The 22,666-nt window shown below is 41.9% G+C and overlaps 3 protein-coding genes across 4 annotated transcripts in view; 2 read left to right on the top strand and 1 right to left on the bottom strand.

Annotated features, from left to right (window-relative positions):
- The first annotated feature begins 3,495 nt into the window (after positions 1–3,495).
- Positions 3,496–6,045, top strand: Tspyl1 (TSPY like 1). Its single transcript, XM_042683149.1, has one exon. It carries the CDS (start codon positions 3,820–3,822, stop codon positions 4,540–4,542), a length of 723 nt encoding a protein of 240 aa, XP_042539083.1. The 5' UTR covers positions 3,496–3,819; the 3' UTR covers positions 4,543–6,045.
- A 6,866-nt stretch (positions 6,046–12,911) lies between these two features.
- Positions 12,912–14,908, top strand: Tspyl4 (TSPY like 4). The gene has a single exon (XM_042670061.1). It carries the CDS (start codon positions 12,917–12,919, stop codon positions 14,276–14,278), a length of 1,362 nt encoding a protein of 453 aa, XP_042525995.1. The 5' UTR covers positions 12,912–12,916; the 3' UTR covers positions 14,279–14,908.
- Positions 14,909–20,722: 5,814 nt separating this feature from the next.
- Positions 20,723–22,666, bottom strand: part of Nt5dc1 (5'-nucleotidase domain containing 1) — a 105,601-nt gene continuing 103,657 nt past the window's right edge. For both annotated transcript variants that reach the window (XM_042665825.1, XM_042665797.1), the window contains exon 12: positions 20,723–21,007. In XM_042665825.1, coding sequence (XP_042521759.1) covers positions 20,928–21,007 — 80 coding nt within the window. In that variant the 3' untranslated portion in view covers positions 20,723–20,927. The remainder of the gene's footprint in view (positions 21,008–22,666) is intronic.

Genomic DNA, 22,666 nt, shown 5'->3' with positions numbered 1-22,666 from the left:
ATGACTGGGTGGGGACTACAGAATAGCAGATCCAAATGGATTCTTTGTTCTGATTTGATTATTGAACATCCGTAAACGTAAGTCTATTTGAGATACCTATGTTATAACCACTGTGGATAGTGGGAATAACAGATTATGATTCACTTTAACTGACAAGAATGTCTAATTTACAGTGAACCACTATCCTACAGCTCTTCCATCAAAGGCTAGACACATCAGTTTCTTGAAGGCCAGTTGCGCCCTCTTGTGAGGGTCAATGGGAGTACAATAGCTAACAAGTACTTAAAAGTGGAAATGCATATCTTTGTCCACAAGGAATCAAGTGCCATTACAATCAAGGGAAGCATTTTTATCTTATTTCTCTAGGACTTACCAAGATTGTGTTATCACATACCTTTGTCACTCTCCATCCACATAGTGTTAACAACATGTTGACTACATGTTTGACTAATTTTCCATTTTGAATAGGAAATTTAATGCCTTGCCATATTAAAGCTGATATTACTCTAAATTATTTGTATTTCTTATTGTTAGACTATTATTTTGATGTGTGTGTGTGTGTGTGTGTGTGTGTGTGTGTGTGTGTGTGTGTGTTTGCTGGTAGTGGAGCTTGAATTCAGGGCCTAGGCACTAATCCTGAGCTTTTCGTTCAAGGACAGAGCTCTACTCTTTGAGCTACAGTTCTACTTTCAGGTTTTTGGTGGTTAATTAGAGATAAGAGTCCAACTCTTGGTCCGGCACTGGTGGCTCACATGTAACCCTAGCTACTCAGGAGGCTGAGCAGGAAAGTCTGTGAGACTCTTATCTCCAATTAACTACCAGAAAACTGAAAGTGGTGCTGTGGCTGAAAGTGTTAGAGCACCAGCTGTGAGCAAAAGAACTTAGGAATAGTGCCTAGGCCCTGAGTTCAAGTCCTATGATCAACAACAACAACAAAAAGAGTGTGACTCTTATGTCATTAGTCTTTCATTTTCTATTGTATTTTGGGTAAGTGACTCAGTCTCCTTGTGTCCTTCCACAGAGAGTAAAACAAAGGTTGCAGTACCATTACTTCACAGAATTCTTGTAAGAACAAAGTGATATTCTGCATGGGATTGTGGTTACAAAAGTAACTGATACCACAAGTTATCAAAAATTACAGTTATTTAAAACATTTTCTGTAAAACAAAAATGTTAAAATTTGTTAAACTCTTTTCCCTCAGTGAAGCCATTCCTGAAGAATCTATGATTCCTTGATATTTCTTCTGCTGATATTCTCCCAAAGAAACAATCTTAGGAAAGATTTCACTACCTTCTGAATAATGAGGCTTATTTCGAATTGCCAAATGTTCATCATGTGCCAAAGTGCAATAGATGAAGCATAGGCAAAATGTAATTCCTCTTTCAAATAAAATTAATAGGAATATAGACACACAATTAGCTTTTCTAGTGTTGTTAAGGTTTATGCTATCCAAATTCCACAAATATTATGTAGGATCTACCTGAATACTCATGCTACCTCAATAAATGTAAAAGCAGCACCTTGTCCCTTTGTGGCTCAATCTTCTCCAATGCCCTTTTGTGGTATGTTTGGCTTTAATTTTGTCTTCTGTATTGTCTAAGTGTATTTCTGATCTTAATATATAAAGATAGTCAAACCATAAGTCACTGTTCTGAGTTATTGTGGCCTGCCATGTGCCAGACCTCATGGTAGGACAGCAGCTGCCGATGGAAACAAGTTGGGATGTGCACAGAACCCACCAATCCTTGCTCCACACTGCATTCATTTCATATTGCATCTGTAACAGTTTTGTCACAGTGTGAATGACAAAAATCTATCATCTTTCAACTCTGGAGGTTATATGTCATGAAATCATCAGTCCTTTAAGGGACGTAGGGGGGAATCCATTTTCTTTCCTTTCTGGTTTCTAGAAGAGGCTGCTTTAAATTCCTAGGCTCTTGATTCCTTCCTATAGCTTCAAAGCAAAAAGTTAAAAAGTATTTCTATTTTCTTCCTTGTTATCTATCTCTGCTCTCTCCTAACCCTTTTTAGATTTTTTTTGTCATCACGCCTTTCCTGCCACTTCTATTTCCTTTTTATAAAGTTCATTTAATTCCACAGAACCCACCTAGATAATTGAAATATTATTTCCCATTTCCAGAACCTCAAATTAACCATAAGTGTAAAGTCACATATAAGAATTGAGATATGGATATTTTTGAGGATCTTCAGACTATGACACAAAGTAAATCTACTAGGAGAAAAAAAAGTTTGCTTCTTTTACACTGAATCAACCAGTTAGCTACGTGTTGCATTTTGCAAAATTATTTCTTAGTTCAGTAATAATAGCTTAGCAAAGTAAAATAATCAGATGCTAACTTCTATCTCAGATGATCTATGAGCTGATTGCACATGTGGGTATTTTACTAGTGCCAACCTTTACAGAACATTAGTAAATTAATCAGTCTGGACACAGATACACACACACACATATAGCCTCTTCCTAGTAGTGTAAGAGTATGAAGCAAAATTTGGAAATTGAGATTTAATTCCTGCCTTGCTACCCAGCACTAAACTCTCATTTGGTGTAGATCGTCAATTGAGAACCGGCGCTGAGCAGTAAGCGTCAATGGAGTGGACCTTTTCTCCCGATATCGTTGACAGGCTAGGATTGGTTTTTGGCTCCGTTCGTTTCGGTGATCCAGGGAGGCTGTGGAGCCCAGGCTGGCCTTGACCTCGGATTCTCCGGCCTCACGGGGATGGGGGGAGGGGGGTATGATGGGGAGGGGTGGGGGTAGGGGTGGGAGGTGGGGTGGGGGTGGGGGATGGGGGGGTCATCAGGACAGGCCACCACCGCCCCTCTAAAATAGACATTTACCGTGTCACTCCTATTTAAGAAAGGAGAACTATTTCGCCATTCGCCTGAGGGGAAAAAAGTAGATTTTTGTAACATGTTAGTCCTCCTGCCTCAAAACCTAAGAGGGGGCGGAGGGAGAACAGGTTTTTCGCCTGACGTGGGGCAGCACCCTACAGTCGCCCCAGTCCCCACGGTGGGACGGGCGCTGGAAGGCGCGTCGTCACGGCCCCCGGGTCCGGGGGGAAGAGCCGACGCTCACCAAAGCGACCCGAGCGAGCGCTCCCGCAGCAGAAGCTCCCCGGGACTGGGCTGGGCGAACCCGAGTGGGAGGGAACCAATCGCCTCGCGCAGCGAGCTCTCGCGAGACGGCGAAGTCTGCACGCTGACGTCAGCGCCCTGGAGACGCGGCGGCGGCGGCGTCCGGCAGTGGGCGGGGCGAGCGGCGGTTGGACGGGCGTTGCGCGCATCCCGCTCCGGCTGCCGCGGAGGGGAGCGGGCCTTGTCCTGACGTCGTTCTGTCTGTGCGGCACCGGAGGGGGCCCCTCTCCCCTGAACCTGCAGCCTCGCCACTCCACTCCTGACCGGGACCCCGAAGGCCGCAGACCAGAGTCCGGAGCGCCGCGGGGAAATGGAGGCGCCGCAGGCGATGGCGGAGGCCGGTGCGTTCCCGTCGGCCCAGCCCTCGGGGGTGGGGGCCGTACCCCAGGACCCCGCCGGCTGTGGGCGTCCCCCCCAGGCCGGAGTCGCTGCGGGCCCCGGTGCGGCGGCGGTGGGAGGCCCGCGGGAGGAGGCCCCCGACGGCCCCCTGGAAAACTGTTTTCAAGATGGAGAGAAGGATCTGGAAACCGGTGGTGAGCAGTGGCCGGAATCTGGGCTGCTGGAGGCGCAGGCCGAGGACGTGAAGCCCGATGCGTGCGCCCTGGCCGTGGGAGGAGAGGAGAGGCCCACCGAGGCCGAGGGGGCGGCGCCGGAGGCCGCGGAAATGGAGGCCAGGCCCGGGGGTGAAGACATGGAGGTGGTGGTGGAGGAGAGGAAGGAGGAGGCCGGACACTGGTACCTGAACGTAGACCTCCGCATGAACCCCCTGGAGGCCATCCAGCTGGAACTGGACACCGTGAACGCGCAGGCCGATCGAGCCTTCCAACAGCTGGAGCAGAAGTTTGGGCGGATGCGGCGTCACTACCTGGAGCGGAGGAACTACATCATTCAGAACATCCCCGGCTTCTGGATGACCGCCTTTCGGAACCACCCTCAGCTGACCTCCATGATCCGGGGCCACGACGCCGAGATGTTAAGGTACGTCACCAATCTGGAGGTGAAGGAACTCAGGCACCCTAGAACTGGCTGCAAGTTTAAGTTCTTCTTTCGAAGAAACCCCTACTTCAGAAACAAGCTGATCGTCAAGGAATATGAAGTCCGATCCTCCGGCCGAGTGGTGTCTCTCTCCACCCCCATCATCTGGCGCCGAGGGTACGAACCCCAGTCCTTCATTCGTAGAAACCAAGAGCTCGTCTGCAGCTTCTTCACCTGGTTCTCAGACCACAGCCTTCCAGAGTCTGATAAAATTGCTGAGATTATCAAAGAGGACCTGTGGCCGAATCCACTGCAGTACTACCTGTTACGTGAAGGAATCCGTAGACCCAGACGTCGTCCAATAAGGGAGCCAGTGGAGATCCCCAGACCCTTCGGGTTCCAGTCCGGTTAACGCTTGCCTTTGGGCATCTGCTGCTCAAGGCCCAGTTCTATTTACTGCTGTGCAATGAGTATGCTGCTTTTTTTTTTTTGGTCCCTTGACCTTTTCTGCGTCTTCCCTGGAGTTCTCTCAATCTCAAGACTGAAACTGTTGTGGTCACGCTTCTCTACTTCACATGGCCTTCTTGCTATTCTGCACGCTTGCTCCATGCTGCATATCCGTGATTCACACCCACTTCTAACAGAAGCAAATGATGCTATAGAATGCACTGCCTTTGCCTTGCCACACCCTGTTTTTCCCAGGGCCTCTGAATTTGGTTACTCTCACCTGGATTTCTAGCTTTGTCTAGAAGCCCGTTGTTACTACTCACCCTGCTCTGTATCTGCAGTACCGGCTCAGGCCTGTGCACAATAGGCATTGATGATGGTCAAGGGACAACAACAGTGGGCCATTTTTTCTTTGTAATTTATGCTACCCCATTCCTCTTTCTGCACTGGTTACCTACCAAATATTGCCTGCTGTGAGCTATCCCAACCCCTATTGGACTGTTGCAAAGTCCCAGTCCACATTCCCTCTTTTTTTTTCCTCCCCTAAGATACTTAAGAAACATCAGTGAACGTAGACAGCTTAGTTTATGTTGGGCCTTGTCATTTCTAGAGATGAGAGAGTTTCCCACTGTTTGAAGTGTGATTGCCTCTTCTCTTCCCAACTCCCTAGCCTTAACAAGTTGTGAAGAACTAAAGGGAGCTAGATCTAGATGGAAAGAGGTGGATGGAATAATGATAACAATTGATGAAAGAACTAAGGAGATTGTAACGGGTTCCTTAAGTATGGGGAACAGAAATGGCTGGAGACAAATGAGCCAGGTAAAACTTGAGCTGAGAATGAAAACTGGGCTGACTAGTCAGCCCTTCAAGTATTATTCTGTTCATGGTGATAGGAGGAGAAATATTTTTTTCAGAATTGTCAGAAAAACTGCAGGGAATTTGGAATGTTAAATATGTTGCCTAGAGATTCTTTAAAGAAACTGCAAACTTGTTATGTTTTCACTTTATATGTGATCTCATGTGTGTGAAGGTTAATATTGTGCCCTTATTTTTACCAGTATCTAGTATTTTGTTTCTGCTTACTGGAACAGCTTAGCTGAACAAGCTTTCTTTTGCTTTTGTTTGGCAGCAATTGAATAAAAGTCTTTCTTGGACAATATTAAGACTTAAGTGGATATTTATGACAGTTTTCAACTTGTTCTTGTTTCTTTTAAACTATATTCTTAGAAACATAGTTTGGATAAATTGGTATTTATCAGATCTGTAAAATTATTGTCTTTGTGGAAAAATAATCTATAAAATTGTGGCTTATTTTGATAATTGGCTCTAATAACAAATTAGTAATTGATGTATCTGTTCCTAAATTGTATAAATTCTTGTAAGATTACTCTATGTGGAAGTGTACTATTGCCTAATTTTGTTTCCCTTTATATGTGTGATGGTAAAATAAAAGCATGCCTCTGCTAGACTTTTTTTTCACCTGCTCATAAACATGCTTGAGTGAAATTGTTCAAGTTACATTACATTTACACTCAATAAGCAGATGTTCAGGGAGTACCTGTCATGTAATGTACTATTCCCCTACTGTTTCATTTGTAAAAAATTACTCAAATTTCTTCACTCCCCTCTCCTATCTGTATATCCTTCAAGGTCTGTCCTAGTAACTCTTGTAGTCTCTTGTTTTCCATAGGAGCTATATACAGATATGTGTGTGCACTTTGTAGGGAAAATAACATACAATTACTAATTTTAGTTAATTCCACAAGTTTTTAAGACATTCTTTTAGGCCCTGAGAAGAGAAAATAAGTAGCTGAATCTTTCATTGCTAAAGAGTTGGGGGAGGTCTAATATGTAAAATAAATGAAAATAATACAATGTTTAGCATAATATCCAATCAATGAATACTAATTATACTCCTCTTCCTCATATTTTTAATTTCTCATTTAATGCCCAGACAAGTAGTCATTTAGTTTAGCAGTTTTCAAACCAGGCTGCATTTTAGCTGCAAGTTCTGAAAAAAATACAGATACCCAGATTCTGCCTAAAACTAGAACCTAAGGGATAGCCACGTTTGAGGTTCATAGATGGCTTCTTGAACTCTTCAATTATTTACTCAGTTTTGCCAAATTGGTGTAGAGGTTTGCCTAGAACACCTAGTTACTTTTCTACAGGGCATAGTATATAGTACGTACTTACTTCACCTGCTCTGTATTTTGTCTTTTGTGGTCTTGCAGAATGGATTTATGATCCCTCAACTCCTTTAGATAACTAGCTTATCTGAAAGTGTCCAATGGTGTTACTGATATTCTTTATTAAAGTATAATTAAAGTACATTTGCATACAGCACCAAAATTTGTTCACAGCAGTTTTACTCATAACAAAGTAAGTTATGGTAAAGGAACAACATGAGTACATCTCAAAAATGTTTTGCATAAAACTATCAGCTTATACAGTATACTACTAGGCAAAGATTAATCTTAAGTATTCAGTTAATAGGTGGGTAATCTGGTCACTAAAGTGGAGTCTGCTCTCAGGACATACTGTCTAAATAGTACTGAACACTACAGAATTGTACAAGAATATGTTGGAACTGCCCTTTCCATTTCTGGACATTAAAAAGCACAGAAGACCCTCTCACCAACCCCTTCCTTTCTAATCTGCTCCTCTCCAATACCCTAAGGCAGTGGGCACGAAGGGTGGCCTCCAGAAAGCAACCTGGGCACCATCTGGATCTTATAAAAAAGGAAAATTTTAGACTCCATTCCTGAACTAATGAAATTCTCGAGTAGGAGGAGGGGTCTAGCAACCATGCTCTAAACAGCTGGGGAACTGCTGATTCAGCTGATTCAGTTTCCTGAATTAAACTTTTATTCAACACAAAAACAAAAAATCCCTAGAATTCCCTACTGGAGTCACAATTTGAACTTCAGATATTAGGAAATTGATATTTAGCTCCATAGTGGAGTGCATGCTTAGCATGCTCAAGATCCTAAGTTCAATCCCCAATGTCATGAAAAGTAATAACTTTACAATTCTGTGTCAAGTGCATACAGCTGTCTTCATTCTTTTAAGTTATAGATCAGAATAACACATTTTGTAATTCCATAGCTTCTATGTTGTACTATTAAGACAGGGAAATAGAGGCTCAGCAAATAGAGATGTATTACTCTAAATGATAGGCTGCTGCTTTCAATTAAGCTTTCTTAAGTTAAGATGCCTTGAACTCTATTATAGCAGCTTGTAACTAATTTTAACCACAAAAATGTCTAAAAGCCCAAGTAAGCATAAATAGCTAGACCTAATAGTTACTCTTAATCTATTCATGAATGGCTTTTAGAAATGATACCTTTATAAAGAAAATAGAGGGTGGGGTCTCCAGATTACATCAGATTATAGCTTTCTTGTCATATTTATTATCCAATTAAATTGCTTGTCTGTACTTCGCCTCAGAAGAAGAGAATGGATGAGAGCAGTTTAGATATTTTTATATGCTTGTGGAATTTGGCTATACATGTGTAAAGAATTGATATCTCTAAGCAGTGGAGGTAATGTACATTTTTTAAAATTTAATTCGGCCAACAGAATGGTTAAATTTGTAACAAGCAGTTAGTAGTCAGCCTTTCATCAAAGTTCCCAACTTCATTTAGGACAACACAATCAGAGTAGTGTTCGAATGGCTCTAGAAACAGGTGCATGCTAGTCTACATTGTTAATGTAATGTCCAAACTTACCAGTTTGCAGCTTATTTTGATAACTTCCAATTTCGTCAACAATGAGGGAAATGTACTATGTAATTTAAAAAAATGAACATTAGACTCAAGTATATGATGCAAGAAGAGGACCGTTTATTTACGTTCTTATGACTCCTAGAAATACAGTGGCTATAATGTCTAACCATCTTATATTTTGGTACCCTATTTTTTTCAGAATAAAATTCTGTTTTTATATTTATTTACACTTAGACTTTTTTACTTCTATCAGAGCAGAAATTGTCTCATATAGACCAAATATAAACACACATATATGTACACACATACATGTATATATAATCTTACCATGCTAATTGTTTAATGTGATTTAACATTAAAATAGCATATTTAATGTTTTAATTTTAGATATAGTGACTATTCTAGTTTGGTTCAAATATTGGTGAATGAATTGTGTTAATCTATTATAAACAAAGGTTTCTGATGAACAGACAAACTTGGTTGCAATTCATAACTCTCTGTCCCTCACTGTCAATGAGACTGAATAAGCAAGTTTGCTTAAAATTAATTATTGCAAGAAAGATTAAAATTATTTTTAAAGATATTTTATAAGGTCTTTGATATTACATCAAGATTGTGATACTTTGGTTCCAGCAATATGTCTTTCTCCTAATCAACAAGAACCATTTAGAAATAACTATCTTAAAAAAAAACTAGCATAGCAGATCAATATTACTGTGCCCTAATGTTTGATGTCTGATTATTCAAATCATACACTGGTCCAATTCAACTTTTCTTTCACAAAGTTTTCACTTACTGATTTATTCTACATGGATCTTTTATTGTGTCTGAACTTCAATTAAACTTCCAAAACAGAATTTAACATTGATTTGTGTGTGATATGTGTGTGTATCTGTCCTAGGGCAAAGTTAGGGCCTATGTTCTGTCCATGAGGTTTTTTCTTGCTCAAAGTTAGTGTTTACCACAGCTCCACATCTGGCTTTTTGGTAGTTTATTGGAGATAAGAGTTTCATGGCCATTCCTGCCTGGACTGGCTTTGAACTGTGATCCTCAGATCTCAGATTCCTGAGTACCTAGGATTACAGGTATGAGTCACTTGGACATTGAGTGAGTCACAGGTATGAGCCCCATTTAGACATTGATTTTATGCCTCCTGCATTACATCTAGTTAATGTTCGTACATTTTAGCATAAAAACAAATGACTAAGTCAACATATTTATCATACATGTTGACAAATACTTTACAGATACCACATTTTATTTTCATGACAGTTCTCTAAGTTTCATATTATTACACTCATTTTATATAATAATGTGGCCCTGAGAAGTGATTTACCCTTATCACAAGTAGCAGATATGGGCCTTAAAACCAGATGGATTCAAAATATGTGTCTTGGGTTAGGGTATATATAGCTGAGTAAAAGCATTTTGCCTACCATATACAAGGCCCTGGCTGATCTCCAGTACTACAAACAACAACAATCAAAACAAACAACCCACTGCATCCTATACAAGTTTGAGGTCATGCAGGTCAGGGACCTTGTCCCATTTCCTTTTAAGACTGGGGAAAGAAGAGCCATATGAGATTGTTGTTTTGGGGAGGCATCACAAACCAGCCTGTGGAGAAATTTGTAGCAGTGGTAGACTGGATACGGATTATGACTCTGTTTTTTTAATAGCATCAAATTTATGTTGAAAAGCCATCCGTAATTCTTTCAGTGAACTCTATGGTCTGTAATTACCATAAATATTTTAGGTTTTTGTTATTATTTGTGGCCCTACTCTTTGAATTCAAGATTTTGCACTTGCTAGGCAGACACTCTTCTGTTGAGCCATTCTTCTAGCCTTGTATTTTATTTTTTGGATAGCCAAGAAAACTTTTAGTTTATTTAAAATCCAGTGAAAGCACTGCAGTTTTCGAAAGAAACTTTTAGTGTGTGTTTATGAGGGGAATCATTAAGAGCCACAAACTTTTTTTTATCTCAGCAACACAGACATCTTAAATTCAAAATAAGAGGTCCAAAACAAAACAAAAAAATGTAAAAACAAACCAAAATGAAAAAAAGAATTCAACTAAACTCTAAGCTAATCCTTTACTTTTATCTCCAATTAAAAAATACATATAAAAATACATATCATTTTCTGTAACTCAGGGCTGAATGGCTGGCTGTATGTATAGTACACACATGGACACATAATTTATGTGCATGTGCAGCCATGTATACATAATTACCGTAAATATTTTCTGTAGAGCAACTTCAACAAGACACACATACAAGAATCATATTATCGTAAAGATCACTTGCTCCCTCTAGTGACCAGGACTAGGAATACCATATTTATAAGCGTTTTAGAAACAGATTTGTGTGTATTTGTGTGTGTGCAATGTGTGTACCCCCTCATGACACAGTCACCAGAGTCATTTTGTTTCTTATAGTAAATGGGGGGCATTTTTAGTAAATTAAGGGTGTTGAGATGCTCCACATCAGGATAATTCCTTGTATAAAAGTATTTACTGTTAAATCTTCATTGGATGAAAACTATTATTTACATTTAGAACCTAGCACTGTGTATGAAAACAACATTCCAAGTTTCTCTCTCTATGTATATATATAGATTTCTATCTCTATGTATCTATATATCTATTTTTATCTCTCAAATATTTCTATCTCTCTATATATAGATAGAGAGATAGAAATAGAAATTGCAAAACTGGTTTGAAAGTCAGAATTTCATGCTTACTATCACTTAAGTCACATTCCAGCTCTTTTTTTCATTTATTTTTCAAAACAGGGTTTTACTTTTGCCTGAGTCCAGCCTTAGACACCCATTCTCCTACCCCCATCTCCCTAGTATTTTGAATTACAGGGTGTATTTTAAAAATCTTGGATTACAGGTATACATTTAAAAAGCAATTTCTTTAGTTATGTGAGTGGGAAGACTGTGCACTAGAGGCTGATTTAGGGAAAAACAAATTCTGTGAGACCCTATCTGAAAGGTAACTAAAGCAAACTGGAACACCTGCTTAACAAGTGTGAAGGTCTCAGTTCAAACTCTAATACTACTACCTCCTCCCCCCACCACACAAATTTCTTATTTCATCAATTCTAAAATGAATTGTAAAACGTACTGTTATTCCGTGAAAATAAAGACTTCAAAATATTTTTATCCTATATCATTCATGGCTGTATGTAAAAAGTAAATTATGTGTGAAAGAAGTAGTTTCATTAGTTTAATTTTCCCATTTAAAGTGCCCTTAATCACTCTTTACTTACAGTTTTTGGTGTCCTTGGGTTTTAAAAAATGTTGTCTTTGGACCTTGAATAATTTTAGTGAGGACATTTCTTAATGTCACCTTTTTATAAAAGTGTTTCTCTTAGATATTTTTCCTATGTTACAAGTAAATCTTCTTGACTTTGTCCCTAAAATACCCAGCAAATCAGGGATTGATGCTTTGCTCAAGTGGTAGAGCACCAACTGAGCAGAACAAGCCAAGTAAGCACAAGGCCCTGGTACACACCTTGGTACCATCAGATTGAAATGTCAAGAAGACAATAAGCAAGTTCACACATACTCAGACTATGACTGCTCTTCTGCAATTGTAGGATGCTACTCTGTGGACAGTCATTTCAAAATATTAAGATGTGAAATAAAAGTATGTCCTAGAACTGAAAAGATATGTACCATATAAATTCTCATCATTCAAGATAATTTTACGGGGCTGGGAATGTGGTTTAGTGGTAGAGCGCTTGCCCAGCATGCATGAGCCCTGGATTCGATCCTCAGTACCTCATAAACAGAGAAAGCTGGAAATGGTGCTGAGGCTCAAGTGTTAAAACTCCAGCTTTGAGCTCAGGGACTGTGCCCAAGGCCCTGAGTTCAAGACCCAGGTCTGGAATTTTTTTTTAAACTACTCAAAGTGGTGTTGTTTATGTCTCTGGTTCAATGCGCCTGTACTGTATTAGGTCGCATTGGCAGCTTTATTTTCCTTTTGTTTGTCCTTTAAATTAAAACTAAGATCTTGGATTTATTTCAAAAATGAGGTACGATGGCATACCATCTGAATTTTATGAAAGAAACAGGGAGCTATAAAAAGCAAATCAAATCTGATGGGTTGGAAGCTAAGGCATTCAATTTGTTGATAAGAGGCAGGGTGCAGCATCCTGAATTGTGCTCACCCCCGTGACTCGTGGAACACATCTTCACCACCCAGCAATGCTTCACTTGTAATGTAAAACATCAAATCCTGATCGCAGTTCTTTAGCAACAGCTACCAAGGCCTTCCTTTCTAAAGAAGGAGACTTGGCGATTGGCGAGCCCTCATTTTTCTTTATGGAAAGAGCCTTATGAACCGAATTTACTGGACAATGACGCCCGTCAATCAATCGGGAACCTTAGAAATACAGGGCTATACGTTAACTGGGCCCTGACACGCTAGGGTTTGTTCCGCATCCATTTATGCACATCAAATTTCCTTCCCAGACGACCGAATCCGTAACCCATCTTGAAACCAGACAAAGGGGGGAGGCTGGACGGACAGGCCCGGGCACCGGCGCGCCGCGTTCTGGCGCAGTGGAGAGAGATGCTACGGCCCTGACGTCACCGGTTGCCATGGCAGCGCCGCTCTGGAGGCAGCGAGGGGCGGCGCCAGGGGCTGACTGCAGCAGCGCCGCTTTACCGCAGAGGACCGGGAACGCTCGCTGCTCGGCCGCTGCGGGTCTGACATCCACCAAAATGAGCGGCCTGGATGGGGGCACCAAGCTCCCCGTCGCCCAAGCCACGGCTCCCGGCGATGTGCCGGCAGATCCGAATCTAAACCGGTGCCAGGGCGTCGGCGAGGCGGCGCCGGTGATGGCGGACTCAGGTGAGCGCGGTCCGGAGGAGGCCGCTGCGGAGGGCGGCGCGCCCCGGGATCCCGTGGGGGACCACGGCCCCGCGCTCCCGGCTACCGCCGGCGATCACGGCGCCGCCGTCCCGAGAGAGGGGCCGGGGGATGCCGAGCCCCCATCCCCGGGCCCGGGCGCGGCCGCCTCGGGCACTGCGGCTGCGGAGAAAGATGACCCCAGCCCGAAAGATGGCGAGCCGCGCAGCCCCGCCGGGCGCAAGGCTCTGGAAGCCTGCGGCGCCGCGGGGTCGGGGGCCCCGAGGATCCCTGGAGCCAAGGCCAAGGAGACCACGACCAAGAAGGGCGCCATGTCGGCCGCGGCGGCCGCGGAGGGCGAGGCGGCGGCGGCGGCGGCGGCGGCCGAGGAGAAGAAGGCGGCGCCCAAGGAGAAGAAGGCGGCGGCGGGCGGGAAGGAGGAGCCGCGGGCCCGGGCCCCGAAGATCAACACCTGCATGGACTCGCTCGAGGCCATCGATCAGGAGCTGTCGAACGTCAACGCCCAGGCCGACCGGGCCTTTCTGCAGCTGGAGCGCAAATTCGGGCGGATGCGGAGGCTCCACATGCAGCGCCGGAGCTTCATCATCCAGAACATCCCGGGGTTCTGGGTCACCGCGTTTCGGAACCACCCTCAGCTGTCGCCCATGATCAGCGGCCAGGACGAAGACATGATGAGGTACATGATCAACCTGGAGGTGGAGGAGCTCAAACACCCCCGAGCCGGCTGCAAATTCAAGTTCATCTTCCAGAGCAACCCCTACTTCCGAAACGAGGGGCTGGTCAAGGAGTACGAGCGCCGATCCTCGGGCCGCGTGGTGTCCCTGTCCACGCCCATCCGCTGGCACCGGGGCCAGGACCCCCAGGCTCACATCCACAGAAACCGGGAGGGCAACACCATCCCCAGCTTCTTCAACTGGTTCTCAGACCACAGCCTCCTGGAGTTCGACAGGATCGCCGAGATCATCAAAGGCGAACTCTGGTCCAACCCCCTGCAATACTACCTGATGGGTGAAGGGCCCCGAAGAGGCTTTCGAGGCGCCCCGAGGCAGCCCGTGGAGAGCCCCAGATCCTTCAGGTTCCAGTCTGGCTAAAATGAGCCTCGCCCTCCCGACAAGCTCCCGCTCACGTTTCTTCACCACTCTCCCGTGCTTGGCCGGCAGCATGCACCCTTCAGTCTGCGTTCTCTCCTACTGAGTTAATGTGGTCCTGTGGTTCCAGGTCTCCAGCCGTTGATGCTGAGACGGTCGGACTGTCGATGATCAGTGTACAGACGCCTGTGCTCTTCTTCCTCTGCACTTTTTCCTGCTGTTCCGCATCACAGCTAGCGCGTTCCGAGTGCTTGGCCTCTCCTGCTTTTATTGCCAAGCTCCGGATGGTTCGGACTGCTCTCCTTTGCATGGCTTGGACCCCTCCCCCCCCTGTCTGTGACGGTGGTCTGCTCCCCGTTTGTCGACGTGGTTCTCTGCCACGAGGAAGCGCGACCCATCTTTATGAATAACCAGCCTGGCTTCATGTGCTATGGCCGGCTCTGCTCCTGATGTCCTGGCAACGACGACAAGCTCTTTGAGTCTCACCACTGCAAGATGAAACTGACATGCCAACCCAGCCATCAACCCCAACTGCACAGTCCAGGCAGCCACTAAGTTGGGTCCAGCTGCTTTGCTGGCTGTTTCTATCTATCCTGCTTGTTAATCTGGTAGGACAAGCAGGAGGCTGGTGGGAGGGTGTGTGTGTGTGTGTGTGTGTGTGTGTGTGTGTGTGTGTGTGTGTGTGTGTGTGTGTGTGTGTGTGTGTGTGATTTCTAGGCATGAGTGAAGTAACGTGAGTTTTATGTTACCATGTTGGTCTTCTTGTACCTTTAGTTTACTGTGCATCATGATCGGCTACTGGTGATTATGGAGGCCTGTGTTGGGCTGCCTCAGAACTACCTATGGACTTAGGCTTCCAGGCAGCATACAGGACCCTCCCGCCCCGATTTCCCACAAATCCAATTGGCTGAGTCACTTTGAACCTGTGTTCTTTCTCAGCCCTACAACGAGCCACCCTTACTATAGATAGTCCTTCCTTTGCCTCTTCCACACCCTCTCTGGTCATGACAAAGTTGCACGAGTTAGGGGCACTGAGAAATATGGTTTCCTATCCCCCCTCCCTCTTCTTCCTTTCCTTTCTTGGAAGCAGTTACAGCTCACACAGAGAACCAAACCAGGCAGAGCAGGTGATGGGTTCAAAACCCCCCTCCCCCCAGCCCGAGGGTGTGAACTAAAGCAACTAAGAATTCCTTTCACTTTTCTTAAGGATGCCAGCCTTTTCTTTTTCTTTGGACCTTTGGGCTGCAGAAATGATCTAACAACAGCATTTCTGGCCTGTATTGGTCTGTATTATCTCATTACTGGCTCTATCCTACTGCCTGGCCTTCGGAGCTCTCACTTGGCAGCTTTTGCATTTCCTTCCCTGCATTTATCTTCACAAAGGAGGGCATAGGCTGCGTGCAGCTGGCATCGTGGGTAGACCCCAGGGTTCCTCTGGAGGATGAAGGGAATGAGGGAACATGGGAAGTCTGGGCTTCCAGGGTAAGTCCCTGTGTCTCAGTGCTGCTGGGGCAGTTTTAATGTGAAGGAAGGGGTGTGGTGGTGTGACCCTCAGCCCTCACTTTTCCTCTCCCACCTTGAAGGCTTTGCCCTCAGCTCTCCAGGGGTTTGGGCACAATCAATGGGTGATGGCTGTAGGCTGGAATCTAAGTAAAGGCCTAGACGAAGAGGTGGAGAAAGCAAGCTTCCCCAGGCCCACAGGAAAAGATGCCCTGCAGGGTTTCTGATGGGGGAAGGGCAGAGCCTGAGGCACTTTGTCAGTGGAGGTGGGAGAATCAAATGGGATGCTCAGAGCAGATGGGCCTCCAGTTCTTCCTAACTCCTTGAATTCACAAGCAGAATTTTATTAATACTAGTCTGGGTGTTTTCTCTATATGATTCTAGTAGTGTCCTTTATAAATGTGGGAGATTATGGTATATGCTCCTTATTTCACTGTGTGAGGAAAATCCTGTTCCTTTCTCCATTTCGGCCTACTGACAAAATTGATGTTTACAGCCCTGCTTTCTGCTTGTCATTGTGAGCACGTGCAAAAAAAATATTGAAATTTGTGTTCTGTGCAGTATGAAGACTTCTGTGAATATTCACTAACTAGATTAACTTGTTCTGGTCTTTGTCAGTGTATAGTTCTAATCTTAGAAATATAATTTGAATAATGTGATCTGTGAAGAGTTTAAATACTTTGCGAATTGTTTCTATGTCTTGTAAAAGTATTCTCAAAAAGAAAAATGTAATTGTTGTCTTACTTGATATCTCTTGCCCAAATAATAATGTACTTGATACTATGTTCCTAACCAGTGTAGGGATTAGTAGAATCACTGTCACACTAAATGAGAATCACTACTACTTTGTCTCTCTCCTATGTGCTTGAAGGAAAAAAATGTGACTGACACACCTCTTGTTTCCCTTCCTACAATAAAAATGAATAAAAAGTTCTGTGCTGTGTAGGTTAATACATGGTTGGGGGATCATTAAAGTTATGAAAAGGCCACAGGAAGATTCTATCACTATTCCTCACCAGACCAGAATGACAGGATTTCTCTGGTGACTAGAGGACTAGAGGATTATTGGTTTGGAGAGAGGGCTACATAAAGAATAACATGAGAAGCTGTGTGCAGAGGTACACTGAGAAGGCGGAGGCTGGAGGATCCAAAGTTCATAGATACCTTAGGCTACATATCAAGGGTCTAAGCCAGAAGCCAGTGCAATCCTAGCTACTCAGGAGGCTGAGATCTGAGGATTGCAATTCAAAGCCAGTGCTGGCAGAAAAGTCTGTGAGACTCTTATCTCCAATAAAACTATTCAGAAAAAGCCAGAAGTGGCACTGTGGCTCAAGTGGTAGAGCTCTAGTCTTGAGCACAAAGAGGCGCAGGAACAGTGCCCAAGTCCTGAATTCAAGCTCCAGGACTGGCAATAAGTAAGTAAATAAATAATAAATTTAGAGTGTTTAACTGAGGAAGAAAGTCAAGGTCATGCAACCAAATGGAATGGGGTTTTTGGAGTGAAATAAATGGTTGGTAAGTGAAATCTATGATATTTGAGTCTAATGACTAATTTCAGCAGACTAACTGGTAATTTGTGACAAAGGAGTGATGCTGGCTCATTTGTTAGAGGGATGAACTCCACTGGTTAGACTGAAGCTGGTAATAAAGGTAGGAAATAGGACATCTTCAGATTACATTCACAGAAATAAAAGAGGGATAATGCTTCAAACAGATGGTTGAGCTTAACAAAAGAAAACCTAGCTCTTTAAGTTTCTGGGTTACTTGCACCTTAGCAAGTAGAATTCACAAAGAATTGCCCCAGGGACAGCAACTTTCAATGTATATTTAAGTTATTAATGCAAATCAGAACTTTTGGGCCAGTTATGTCAAGTGGTTGCTTAGATGGCTAAAAATGCTTAGTGATTCAGGTCACAAGCTCTGGTGGCATTCATAGCACTAGACTACAGAAAGCCTAAGGAGTTATCCAAATTTTTACAAAACAGCCTAACAACAAAGCACAAGATATTAGTAGTATCATTACCATTATCTATAATTAGTATAGTAACTATAGTATAATTGTTATATGACAATTATACTATTGCTGTCATTATTATTATATTGAGATATAGAAAATTATATCTAGACAAATTTTAGTCATCTTATTTTGGGCTTTTTTTTTTTTGTTGGTCGTGGGGCTTGAACTCTGGGCTTGGGCGCTCTTCAGCTCAAGGCGAGTGCTCTACCACTTGGAGCCACAGCGTCACCTTCGGTTTTCTAGTGGTTTATTGGAGATGAGTCTCACGGACTTTTCTGCCGGGGCTGGCTTTGAACCGTGATCCTCAGATTTCAGCCTCCTGAGTAGCTTAGGGTTACAGGTGTGAGCCACTGGTGCCCAGCTTTTGGGCACTCTTTTTGTGTGTGTTGTGTGTGTGTGTGTGTGCTGGCACTTGGGGTTGAATGTAGGACCTGGGCATTGTCTCTGGGCTTTTTTGCTCAAGGCTGGCACTTTATCATTTGAGCCATGGCTTCACTTTTGGCTTTTTCTTTTACACTTTTTGGTGGCTAATTGGAATAAGTCTCACAGACTTTGCTACCTAGGCTGGTTTTGGTCCTTAGAGCTCAGCCTCCTGATGCTAAGATTATAAGCATGAGCCACAGGTGCCCAGTGCGTATTCTTTTTAAAACAACAAATTAGAGAAGGAAAAATAAAATTATGTATTCATAGAATCTATTTTTCTTCCAAAATTCTAAAGCCCTTTGAAAGAATTCTATTCAACGTAATAGTAAAGGATGATGAATAGGATAGTTTTTCCTGACAACAAATATCACTGTAGGTATTTCCTACTAAAAACTATTACTACTGAAAACTACACTGTTTGTATTGGAAAATGTTTTCTGTGTTTTTAGTCTACACATCTCCTTTTAAAAAAAATAAACACTACTTCTCCCAATAGTCCTTTTAAATGTTTTATGATTCTACTTTTGGATGATCGTTCTTTTATTCTTCATATCCAGTTTGAAACACTGCCATTTTTAAAAATAAAGAGTAAAATTAAAATTAAAAAAGCCTAATTATAGCCTAACAACATTTACTCGAGTCAGATCTGATATACTAGAAAGGTGGAAGGCAACTTAAAAAAACAACAAAAAAAACAACTCTTGACCTCTCTTTTTCTAAGATGGAAAGGGCTAAAGGTTATATTGGGTGGTAGGTAACGGGCCTCAATGTCTGGAAGTGGGTGCCAGCAAAAACAGGACTAAGAGCTTAGAGCTTAAGAGATCCCCCCCTGCCCCCCCCCCCCTCGCCCTGCCATACACACTTCTAAGTGAGAAAAAAGTACAAAGAACAATTAATTTGTATTTGGGGCTTCTTATTTTTTATATTCATAGCAGTTCATAAGCATTAACGATATTCTTTCTCATAAACAAACAGGGATAAGGAAAAATAGCTCTTATTTTTAAAAGACATCAAATCTTTACTGAAAGCAGACATGAGAGCATCTTGTACTTGGCCTTTCTTGAGCTTGACAGTGTATGCTCATTATGATACTCTGTTGGCATTTGAAAGATTTCAAATTGGTTTATATCAAACAACATCACTAACTTTGAGGGAAAACAAATTTATTAACATTTCATTTACCCTGAGAAAGTCATCCCCACAGTATGTTTGGGATTTATCTGAGCATCTTAACAAATTTTAACAAAATACTTTTTCATTGCATGTGTCAATATGTTACATTCCTGAAACAGTCCAAGAAAAAAACGGATAATAATGACCAAGGCTGTTTTCTGGTCTTGTCCATTGTAGACAGTGAAATGACAGAATAAATGTAGCCAGGAATTTACTGTAATCACTTTCTGGATCCAAACAGCTTGTAACGAATATTCTTAATTTAACTACACATAGTACACAGGGTACAACAGTCCTGGATGGTACTTTACTCCTAAAACCCCCTCAAGCAGTTTTTCATAAGTTTTATTTTCTATCACATTTTTTCCCCTAAGGAGAAAAATAAAATTTATCTGAAAATTAGTAACTGTGATTTTCCCTTGTGATAAAGTTAGTGCTATGGAAGTCAAGTTGGTAAGTATGATTGAGCATTTTGGAAGGGAACAAACCATTGTATTATCTAAGATTGTTTACAACCTAAAAGCCAGTTTTCGCTCCCCTGAGAATACAGGTCTTAGGATGTTCAGAGTGGCATCTGCCCCGTATTTTCCCACTACTTCCTTATTTTGGAAAGCATAAGAATAGCATAAAACCCAACATCTTGGAAAAATAACTTAATCTTCCTGGATTCAATGTTCTTGTTTATAAATTTTAAAAAATTGGTATATATTAGCTTACTTCCTAATAAGGTCATATAAAAGATAGCAATAGGGCTGGGAATGTGGCTTAGTGGGAGAGTGCTTGCCTAGCATGCATGAAGCCCTGGGTTCCATTCCTCAGTACCACATAAACAGAAAAAGCCCAAAGTGGTGCTGTGGCTCAAGTGGTAGAATGCTAGCCTTGAGCAAAAGAAGCTCAGGGAATTCAAGCCCCAGGACCGGCAAAAAAAGATAAAAGAAAAAAAAAAGCAGTACTCAGTTTTATTTATCCAGAGCAATTAGACCAATCTCTGAAGTATATGGTCTAGCTATTGGTTTTCAAACTGTAGTATGATTCAGAATCTCCTGAAAAATCTTGTTAAACACATCATTAGGGGCTAGTCTCAGAGTTTCTAATTCCTTAGCTCTTGGATAGATCTTCAAACTTGCATTAGAAAGCTCTAGGTGACACCATGCTCAAAGTGGACCATATTTTGAGAACTACTGGATGAGATATATGTACAAATGTATATGTGCATTTATATACTCCCAGGTGAATTCCAATTTTAAAATTAATGGTAGAGAAAATAGCAAAAGTGTTCTTTTTAGTTCTAAATTCCAAGATTTTTAAATAAGATGAATTGTTAGGCATCAAAATGATTTATATAAAAGAAGATGTATTTTCTAAATACCAATTTTTGCATCAATTTTCATTAAAAACTTGTTCCTATAAAGAATTTTACAATATTTCTGAAAACATTTTTACAGTATATTTGTTGCATAGAAGTTCTTCACTTTTTTTGGGAAAGACAATTCAGTGTCTTATCATTGAATACGAATACTGGTGCAGTGAACCAAAAGGCTAACGAACCAATGGATAGTAGCCAGCTGTTTTTGAATTGTTTGAAGAGAATCTTGTAAATTTGTAGTCCAGGGGTAGTTCTGGAGAGGGAGGAAAACAAAAAAAATGATTATTTTGCAGGTATCCATATCTTTCATGAATATAAATGAAATCAAAATTTGATATTTAAGTTTATTTTTATTATCTGTAAGTAGTTGTACAAAGGTGTTACCATTCAACAAAGCAGTTTATGACTACAATGTGCCTTGATCTCTAGTCTCATACTTTTAATATTCCTTTAACCATTTGTATAGATAGCACCTATACAAATAGAAGAAATAGTACAAAATAACAACATATGTTATGACATTCAGTCACCCTGTAGATATGGGATAGTAAAACCTTTATCACAAACTTTGTAAGTAAACTATCACACAGTAGAACTGAGTATTCTAAAAATGACACTGAAAGCCATTATAGCTTATAATACATGGCTGTTGAGATTCCACAGGACACAGTTAATCATGAAGAGAAGAAATAGTTCTAGTTAGTAAGAAGGAACACTGCCTTCCTGATGCCAGAAAAAGCCAGGATTACTGTGTACTGAAAACACATTCAGCATTAGTGAGTGCTGCGGGTCATCACTGCTCAGTCAGCTGGAATACATTTTAGGTAATGCATTTTAAAAGAGATTGGAAAGTAGTGAAGCCCAGTTTCTAAAATTGAGGTCCTATATTTCCAATAAATTTCTGAAGTGATACGGGCTAAGAGTTGAACCAACCATTCAATCTGCTCTGTTTTGCACATTAATTAAAGTTAAGATGGATGTTTATGCAATTATTACAAGTTTAACAAAGCTTATCAAAATGCTTACCACCATCTAACTTGTGGTTAGGTACTTACCTTTAAAAATGATAGAAAGGGTGATACTGATAAAGATACATTGTACTCATGACCTGACATGTTGAGTTGTGACCTCTATGTAGAACTACTTAGAGAGAATAAAAATATATTTAAAAAATGTCTTCTGGGTATGTAAATGTCAATGAGATAATCAATTCAGTGAGGTGTAGGAGGTTTGCTTTTCATCTCTTTTCTCACAGAACAAATGATGGTATTCTGTCTTGCAGCAAACAAAAGAATCTGTTATTGTTAAGGCATCTAGGTATAGAGGCAAATGCTGGTAGCTCATGTTCTGTAATCTTGCTACTCTGAAAGCTGAGATTCCAAGGCTTTCAGTTCTAAATCAGCCTAAAGAGAAAAGTCTGAGAGACTGTCTCCAAAAAAATAACCAGCAAAATTTTGGACTGAAAATGTGTCTCAAATGATAAATGTCAGCTGTAAGTAAGCAAGCCAAGTGAGAGCGACAGATACTCAGTTTAAGCCCTGGCATCAACACACACACACACACACACACACACACACACACACACACACACACACACACACACACACACACACTTGCATGCATGCACATCCAGCATAAATCTAGGTATAGGACAGAAAAATTAAAAATCATTGACAAGAAAAACCCACATCTCTGCTATAGGAAAGTCATTGTTGAGTGTTATTTGGAAGAAAAGGGAAAGGAAGACACAAATTCTTGCTTACCACCAACAGTTTTCCGTCAACCTCTGCATAGGAAAGGCACTACAATACTAAATATATTATCCAAATTTAGGGAGCAATTAAGAGAAGTGAATAAAAATGAATATTCTTACATGATCACTGAAGGTAAAAGAATATAATATACAGAGAAA

This window comes from Dipodomys spectabilis, unplaced genomic scaffold, assembly GCF_019054845.1.
Source record: "Dipodomys spectabilis isolate Male_0828 unplaced genomic scaffold, ASM1905484v1 ptg000001l, whole genome shotgun sequence".
Lineage (NCBI taxonomy): Eukaryota > Metazoa > Chordata > Mammalia > Rodentia > Heteromyidae > Dipodomys > Dipodomys spectabilis.
Note: the sequence above shows the minus strand (reverse complement) of the source record. Positions and strands in the feature narration are given on the sequence as shown.